Source organism: Macrobrachium nipponense, chromosome 10, assembly GCF_015104395.2.
Source record: "Macrobrachium nipponense isolate FS-2020 chromosome 10, ASM1510439v2, whole genome shotgun sequence".
NCBI lineage: Eukaryota > Metazoa > Arthropoda > Malacostraca > Decapoda > Palaemonidae > Macrobrachium > Macrobrachium nipponense.
Genome location: NC_087204.1, coordinates 100,992,616 through 101,001,853, shown reverse-complemented (window position 1 = coordinate 101,001,853; position 9,238 = coordinate 100,992,616). Strand labels below are relative to the sequence as shown.

Genomic DNA, 9,238 nt, shown 5'->3' with positions numbered 1-9,238 from the left:
ATCTACCGGCTTGTCTTTGGGGATGAAGCCTCAATTCTCTCTCTCTCTCTCTCTCTCTCTCTCTCTCTCTCTCTCTATATATATATATATATATATATATATATATATATATGCTTAAAAAATTACAGTAGATGCACGTGACTTCATTAAATAAGTGAATGCCACAGGAAAATGATAGGCAGAAATCCTTGACAATGCTTATATGTGTATATATATATATATATATATATATATATATATATATATATATATATATATATATATATATATATATATATATATATATATATATGCTATATATATATGTGTGTATATATATATATATATATATATATATATATATATGTCTATATGTATATATATATATGTATATATATATATATATATATATATATATAATATATATTCATTTGTTGTTAGACATATGTTCAACAATTCTTCTTATTGACCCCAGCATACAAGGAAAAGAAAATAGTAGTAGCTGGCAACAGAGTTGTGTCTTTTAAGAAAAAATCATGATTTTCCCTACAGTATACTGGGTGATTGTCATAACTGTTTTATTAGTCTATTATTTTCCCGTAGGACGCCAAACGTACAATCACACTTCGTGTTCTTGGATGATACCTGTCCAGTACGTGAAGTAGGACTCAACCACTGTCGCCCTGGAATGGAACCGAAAGCAAGTTATAGAAGACTGGAGGGTAGCGCCCTCAGTGCACCTCACTCGGTGAACTGTGGGCATTGCTTACAGGACACTACATAGAACCTTAAGCAATGCCTACAGTTCACAGTCCCCTAACGGCGATTTTTAAGAGGCTTTAACGGTGCACAAAGGTCAAATAGTATTTTCAGAAAACAGTGACTGGAAATCTTAGAACTTTGAGGGGTTATGTATCATTACTTAGCATCTGTATATGTGGCTACTTAACATCTTTATAAGTGGCAATAGAACATGAAAAAGATATTCAACTGAAGAGGAAAACAGACATGTCCATAATCAACAAAAAAAAAAAAAAAAAGAGGCACAGAAAGCATCTACTTCACTCACCTAAATCTCACTTTTCCTTTGTGCTGGCCGGGGTTCCATCTTGCAGAAACTTGAGTCTTATCATCGCTATTGTTGTGTTGCACTGCACCCTGCAAAATAAAGCACGGGGTTAAGCTCTCGATTATACCAGACATTTATAAACAGCTGATTATATGTGGCAACAATAAAAAAAAAGGAGTTGATGAATCTTAATGGGATTATGCGCAGTTGGAAAATATCAAAATATTTTGAGGCTAACGCCCAGAGGAAGACACTGCTGGATGAATGTCATCAAAAGGACACGAGAAGAACGAGAGAAACTTAAGATCTGGTACCACCACCTTGGGGGAACACTGAAGAAAAGAAGAAGAAGAAGAAGAAGAAGAAGAAGAAGAAGAAGAAGAAGAAGAAGTAGGATCTGAACTGGAGAATCCTACGATCTGGTACCACCACCTTGGGGAACACTGAAGAAGAAGAAGAAGAAGAAGAAGAAGAAGAAGAAGAAGAAGAAGTAGGATCTGAACTGGAGAAACCTAAGTTCTGGTACCACCACCTTGGGGGAACACTGAAGAAGAAGAAGAAGAAGAAGTAGGATCTGAACTGGAGAAACCTAAGTTCTGGTACCACCACCTTGGGGGAACACTGAAGAAGAAGAAGAAGAAGAATAAGAAGAAGAAGAAGGATCTGAACTGGAGAAACCTAAGATCTGGTACCACCACCTTGAAGAAGAAGAAGAAGAAGACGAAGGATCTCATATGAAGGACTTAAATGAATCCACGGCACGAGACGAATAAAGGATTACGTACCCCTCGATACGAGCAGTCAATTATCCTTCCTGTTTTCTGCACGGTAACGAAAGATCCTACGCGCCTGTCGTCGACTGGGTTCCGGGCCTGGAGCATAAATCCCTTGAACTTGGCATTGTTTGCACCGAACACGGTCACTGTTGAAGCGAAAGTGGAATTGAATATAAAGTTTAGATCAGAGGCCAAGAAGCACTGGAAGACCTACGAGGTCATTCAGTGCTGGAAAGGAATTGAGAGTAGGTAGGTTTGAAAGGCATAACAGGAGGACAACTTTGCAGTTGCACTATGGAATAATTGTCAGGAGAGGATGGATAGGAAGATAGAAGACAGATAATACAAATAGCGGTACAGTAAAAGGAATGAAATGGGTTGTACATAGGGACCGAAGGGACGCTGCAAAGAACCTTCGGTAATGCCTACAGTGCACCCCGTGTGGTGCACTGGCGGCACTATCCCCTTCGGTGGAAGCATAAATGGAGATTGAAATCATGGCAATAATTAATGAGATAATCTGAAAGAGGGCCAATCGAGTTTGTTAGTTTGCTGGTAGGTAAGATAAATAAAGAACTTGGACTTATTATTATTATTATTATTATTATTATTATTATTATTATTATTATTATTATTATTATTCAGCAGATAAACTGCATATTCATATGAAACAAACTTACAAGGGCCACTGACTTGAAATTAGATGGTACCAAAGAATATTATGACATTCATTTGGAACAAGTTACTGAAGATAATAGGAAGTACAGAAAGAAGGGTTCAGTTATTATAAAAGAAAAAATATATATAATGAGTAATTTAATAGATAAACAGATCATAATAAATGAATGATTAAAATACAAGGTGATTTGTTTTAGGGTAATAATGAGAACATTGGAACTTTTGTTAAATAGAATTATACTATGAAGAAATAAAATTTTAAAACGTAATCTGTACAATTCAGCATGTTAATATAATGTAAAATCATTATTGTAATATGTTAATATTAAGGCCATAGTAAGACAAATTGTACCCTTATCCAAATAAAATTGTGGATAAACTACACTTTACATAACTCCCACTAATACTTCACTTTCTAAACTATTCCCTACCATGGTTAGCTAGCTAACTGCCCTCACTCTTCTTTCACCCATCTTACCTATCAGATTAATAAATAAATAAATAAATAAATAAATAAATAAATAAATAAATAAATAATGCAGTCCACCTCTGCTTAAAGGTTTGGGGTTCCAACTGCACGACATCCTCAGAGACAGAGACCGTTCCACAGTCCAGTGGTATTAGAAATAATGGAACCTGGAATTTAGAAGTTCGACAGCATACTGGTGTTGCTGTTCAGCAAACTTGAGAGGAAGGTGAGTTGGCTAGAATTTACTATTCCTAAATAAAAAATAAAAAAAAAATTAATAAAAAGATGGTATTCTGGCTAAAACCTACTAACCCCTATTCAAAAAAAGAATGCTATTCTCGCTAGACCTTACAAACCCTATTTTAAAAAACAAACCACATACCCATAAAAGTTCATCATCTCTCTGTGTAGAGTACTCAACATACCGACAAAACCATAACGGTTTATAATCTTTCTTACAGAATACTCAACATACCCACATACGACCCGTCGTCTTCTTCGGTGATGTAAATACCGTAGGGAGCCCGAGACGACTGCCCACCAAATCCAAGGTGACCTGGGCGCATCGCATTACAGGCCAGAGTGACGTCTCCCCTACTGAAGGCCAGAATCTCACCTACGGCGATGATTGCAACCAACGCAAACACGCACCAGAGATTGGCGTGTTTGGCCATCGTCTGAAAATGGAAATGTTTTTTAGGAAAAGAATATTACAGAGATAAAGATCAATACACATGACAGTGTCAATAAAAGTGATCTGGGATTATAATGTTATATTTGAGTTTGTCAGGGAAAGAATATTACAGAATTAAAGATCAATAAACATTATACCTATAAAAGTGATCGGGGATTATAATGTTACTTGAGTTTGCCAGGAAAAGAATATTATAGTCAAAGATCAATAAATATTATAGTAACAATAAAATTGATCAGGGATTATGATGTTACTTGAGTTTGTCAGGAAAAGAATATTAGTGTTAAAGATCGGTGGTATTAGAGTTTTTTTTAGATAGATAACTGTTACAACTAGAAGTCACAAGAACATAAAAAAAATATTTATTAAGGATATAAACGTAGTCTATTATATATAAATATGTAAATAAATGTCGTCTTTTTCAGTATTCCGTCAAAGGAAATCAACTATTCTAATACTTTTATAGAGGACTAAAGCAATGCCAAGTGATTCTCGTAAGAGTACAATAATCCTAGGAAAATGTTATTAGATAGCAAAACTATATGAGACCAAAATATTCATATGTATACAACGGCATAAGTCAATTAAGAGCATGCGGTATGTATGTATACATGCATGAACATGGATGAGTATTACATTAATAAAATATTAACAAAGATATTTACGAGACGTTTCCGAACACAAGATATTCAGATATTTTCACAAATTGTCACAAGAATTTAAACATGTAAAAACTGTGAGATATTATTATTATTATTATTATTATTATTATTATTATTATTATTATTATTATTATTATTATTATTATTATTCAGAGAAACGAAACAACCATTTTACACGGCACACAGGAGGCACGGAGTACAATGAGACAGGATACGGTCTGTCGTAGAGGAATGCAAAAATATCCTATGGGTCTGAAGGTCACGAGAGAGAGAGAGAGAGAGAGAGAAGAGAGAGAGAGAGAGAGAGAGAGAGATATTCTTTAATACTCCAATGCAATGAATATGACTCATTCGTTTATGAAGCTGGAGGCAGATGAAGTGAGTCGCCATTAGAGAGAGAGAGAGAGAGAGAGAGAGAGAGAGAGAGAGAAAGGGGCATCTAGAGGGCACTGGATGAGATGACTCGAAGGAGCAGGTCAGGGCGTGGGGCTTAACAGTACGTACTTTCACTTTTCTTTAATGTTTGTTTTTTCAGCTCAATTGCCTGATACCTTCGTTATGTATGTATGTATGTATGTATGTAGGCAGTCCCTCTCTCTCTCTCTCTCTCAATTAGCCGCCTCAATTACTCAACTTTATAAAAGATGGAGGCAGTGTATACATTGTATTGCAGTATCGGCCTCTCTCTCTCTCTCAATGACCGGCAAAGAGAAAGTTGCAGTTATTTCACTCTTGAGTTCACAGACAGAAACATATACACTCGAGTGCACACGCACGCACATTCTCTCTCTCTCTCTCTCTCTCTCTCTCTTCCACACACACACACACACACACATACATACATACACATACCGACACGGACACGACATGCACATATGATGACATACTTCTCCGAAGAGAGAGAGAGAGGCCGACACTGCAATATAATGTATAAACTGACTCCATCGTTTATAAAGTTGCGTAATTGGGGCGACTAATTGAGAGAGAGAGAGAGAGAGAGAGAGAGAGAGAGATTCACATACGCAATATACTGCATAAGAGTATAAGACTGAGAGAGAGAGAGAGAGAGAGAGAGAGAGAGAGAGAGAGAGAGAGAGAGAGAGAGAGAGGCAAAATCACGTTATACAATCATACAATCAGCGGCTGACACTCAATGGTACTCGACACGACATGTTTTGTACGTGAGTGAAATAATAAAGTATATTTTTCCTTGGGGAGTCAAGCTCTCCGTCTATCAAAAGTTCTTAATAAATAAAGTCTATATTGTTCTATTCGCTGCTTTTAATTATATATATATATATATATATATATATATATATATATATATATATATATATAGAGAGAGAGAGAGAGAGAGAGAGAGAGAGACGAGAGAGAGAGAGAGACATACAATTCGGCGGTTGTAGTGTGAATGTTTACAGATAACTTTTCACCCAGAAATTATTATGGAGCGAAACGGCTTGCCGTTTATGTACACACACACACACACACACACACACACACACACACACACACACACATATATATATATATATATATATATATATATATATATATATACACGTATATATATGTATACATACATAATATATTAGCGTAATAAGTAGGACGACACACCGAACGAAAAATAAAAGTGTACAACCGTAAACAAAACTGTCACGAACATCGTATTCCTACTCACCAGCGATCGTTGCAAGAACCTCACAAGAACTTTTCAGAGGCACCTGTCTTCGTTTACCTACGAGTGCAGAATGGCGAACGTGGGCCAGAGTGACTGCTTTGGCAGTTTATTCGGGCCAGGAGCCAGATCTCCTCTTACGACTCGTTCCAGGAAATCCTGGGGTTCCAGCCGACGAGAGAGACCAGCTAGTGTTTATGTCGGCAGTCCGTCCGTAAGAGAACGCTTTCGTCCGCCGCACATAACTAGAATTAACGAGATGTGTTTAATGAATTACCGCTTCTTTTCTCTCTCTCTCTCTACTTTCTTTCGCTGTCGCTTATTTTATGCTGAATGTTTGTTCAAGTTTTGCTTTCAGCTCTTGTTATTTTTATGACTGATTGAGTAAGCTTCATCTGTCTCATATTTTCTCGGTGTTCTGAGTTTTTATTTAAACTTTTTTTTAAATGATTACAATTTTAAATTTTTTTTTTAAATTATTACAAACACCATTTATTTCACACTCTTAGCCTATGCAACTTTTTTTTTTGGACTGATTACAAGCTTCATCTATTTCATATTTTTTCGATTTTTTTTGACTGAATGCAAGCTCAATCTATCTAATATTTTTTTAATATTATTAGTTTTTTATCAACAGTTATTATCTTCTTAAAATTCTTAGTCTATTTATCAACTTTTCTTAACTGATTACAAGCTCCATCTCTCTCGTATTCTTCTTAATATTCTTAATTTGTTTATTAACTTTTTATCAATAGTTATAAACTCCAACTATCTCAATCTTCTCAATATTCTTAGCTTTATCAACTTCTTTTGTAACTGATAACAACCTCCATCTCTCGCGTATTCTTCCCAATATTCTTAACTTTATCCACTCCTTTTTTTTTCTTTTTTTGTAACTGGTTACAACCTCCATCATCTATCTTCTTCCCCAATATTTCTTAGCTTATAACGTTTTTGTAAACGGTTTACAACCTCCATCCTTCATATTTCCCAATATTCTTAGCTTTACAACTTTTTTTGTAACTGGTTACAACCTCCGTCTATCTCATATTCTTCCCAATATTCTTAACATTATAAACTTTTTTGTAACTGGTTATAACCTCCATCCATCTCATATTCTTCCCAATATTCTTAGCTTTATCAACTTTTTTGAACTGGTACACCTCAATCCATCTCATTTTCTCCAATATTCTTAGCTTTTTGTCAACTTTTTTGGAACTGGTTACAACCTCCATCCAATCTCATATTCTTCCCAAATTATTCTTAACATTATAAACTTTTTTGTAACTGGTTTACAAACTCCATCCATTCATATTATTCCAATTCTAACATTTATAAACTTTTTTGTAACTGGTTACAACCTCCATCCATCTCATATTCTTCCCAATATTCTTAGCTTTATCAATTTTTTTGTAACTGGTTTAAACCCCTTCCATTCCATTCTTCCAATAATTTCCCAATATTTCGTTAAAATTATAAATTTTTTTTAACCCTTGTAACAACCTCATCCCCCATCTCATATTCTTCCCAATATTCTTAACTTTATCAACTTTTTTTGTAATGGTTACAAAAACCCCATCCATCTATATTCTTCCCAATTATTCTTAACTTTATCACTTTTTTTGTAACTGGTTAACCAAACCATCCATATTCCCAATATTCTTCCCAAATTAATTCCTAACTTATTCAAACTTTTTTGTAACTTTTTTTGTTAAACACAATCCATCCATCTCATAACAAATATCTTAACTTTATCAACTTTTTTGTAAATGGTTAAAACCCCATCCATCCATTTCATTAAGTTCTTAACTTTATCAAACTTTTTTTGTAACTGTACAACCTCCTCATTCTATTCTTCCCAATATTCTTAACTTATAACTGGTAACTGGTTAAACAACCTCCATCCATTCCTCAATTCTTCCCAATTATTAACATTATTCAACAACTTTTTTGTAACTGGTTACACCTCCGTCTATTCCCAATATTCTTCAATTTATTCCTAACATTATAAACCTTCTTTTTTTGTAACTTGGTTACAACCTCCAATTCCATCTCATATTCTTCCCAATATTCTTGGCTTTATCACTTTTTTTTGTAACTGGTTACACCTCAATCATTCTCCCATATTCCCTTAAACCTGGTTATTCAACTTTTTTTAACTTGTTACAACTTCCAATCCAATCCTCTATTATTCCCAAATATTCTTAAATTTATCAACTTTTTTTGTAATGGTTACAACTCCATTCATCTCATTATTCTTCCCCAATAGGTTCTTAGCTTTATCAAACCTTTTTGGGTGTAACTGGTTACAACCTCCGGTCTATTCTCAATATCTTAGCAATATTCTTAACATTTATAAACTTCTTTTTTTTTGTAAACTGTTTAAATAAAGGAACCTCCATCCATCTCATATTCTTCCCAATATTCTTTAAACTTTATCAACTTTGTTTTTTTGTAACTGGTTACAACTCATCCAATCTCCATATCTTCCCAATATTCTTTAAGGCATATCAAACTTTTTTGTAACTGGTTACAACCTCCATCTATCTCATACTTCTTTGCCCATATCTGGACATTATAAACTTTTTTTTTCTTTTTTTGTAACTGGTTACACAAAACCTCCATCCATCTCATCTCTTCCCAATATTCTTAAGGCTTTATCAACTTTTTTTTGGTAACTGGTTTTCCCAAAACTCCGGTTCCCTATTCTCAATTATTCTTCCCAAATTCCTTAACATTATAAACTTTTTTTGTAAATTGGTTATAACTTCATCCATCCTTCATATTCTTCCCAATATTCTTAACATTTTTAAATAACTGGTAACCCTGTTACAACCCGGCATCCCAGCTCATATTCTTCCCAATATTCTTAGCATTATAAATTTTTTTTGTAACGGGTTTATAACCTTCATCCATCTCATATTCTTCCGCAATATTCTTAACATTATAAACTTTTTTTGTAACTGGTTACAACCTCCATCCATCTCATATTCTTCCCAATATTCTTAACTTTATCAACTTTTTTTGTAACTGGTTACAACCTCCATCCATCTCATATTCTTCCCAATATTCTTAACATTATAAACTTTTTTTTGTAAACTGGTTTATAACCTTCATTCCCGCGCAATATTCTTAACATTATAAACTTTTTTTGTAACTGGTTTATTCAACATTTTCTTTTTTTTGTAACTGGTTATAACCTTCATCCATTCTCAATTTATTCCCAATATTCT

At 34.2% G+C, this 9,238-nt stretch overlaps 1 protein-coding gene across 1 annotated transcript; it reads right to left on the bottom strand.

The window, feature by feature from the left end:
* Positions 1 to 404: 404 nt before the first annotated feature.
* On the bottom strand, positions 405 to 6,181 carry LOC135223814 (reelin domain-containing protein 1-like). The gene is made up of 5 exons (XM_064262648.1): positions 6,009 to 6,181; positions 3,447 to 3,648; positions 1,834 to 1,970; positions 1,049 to 1,137; positions 405 to 662 (listed from the first exon to the last, which is right to left on the bottom strand). Exons 2-5 carry the CDS (start codon positions 3,643 to 3,645, stop codon positions 599 to 601), a joined length of 489 nt encoding a protein of 162 aa, XP_064118718.1. The 5' UTR covers positions 3,646 to 3,648; positions 6,009 to 6,181; the 3' UTR covers positions 405 to 598.
* Between the last annotated feature and the right edge of the window lie 3,057 nt (positions 6,182 to 9,238).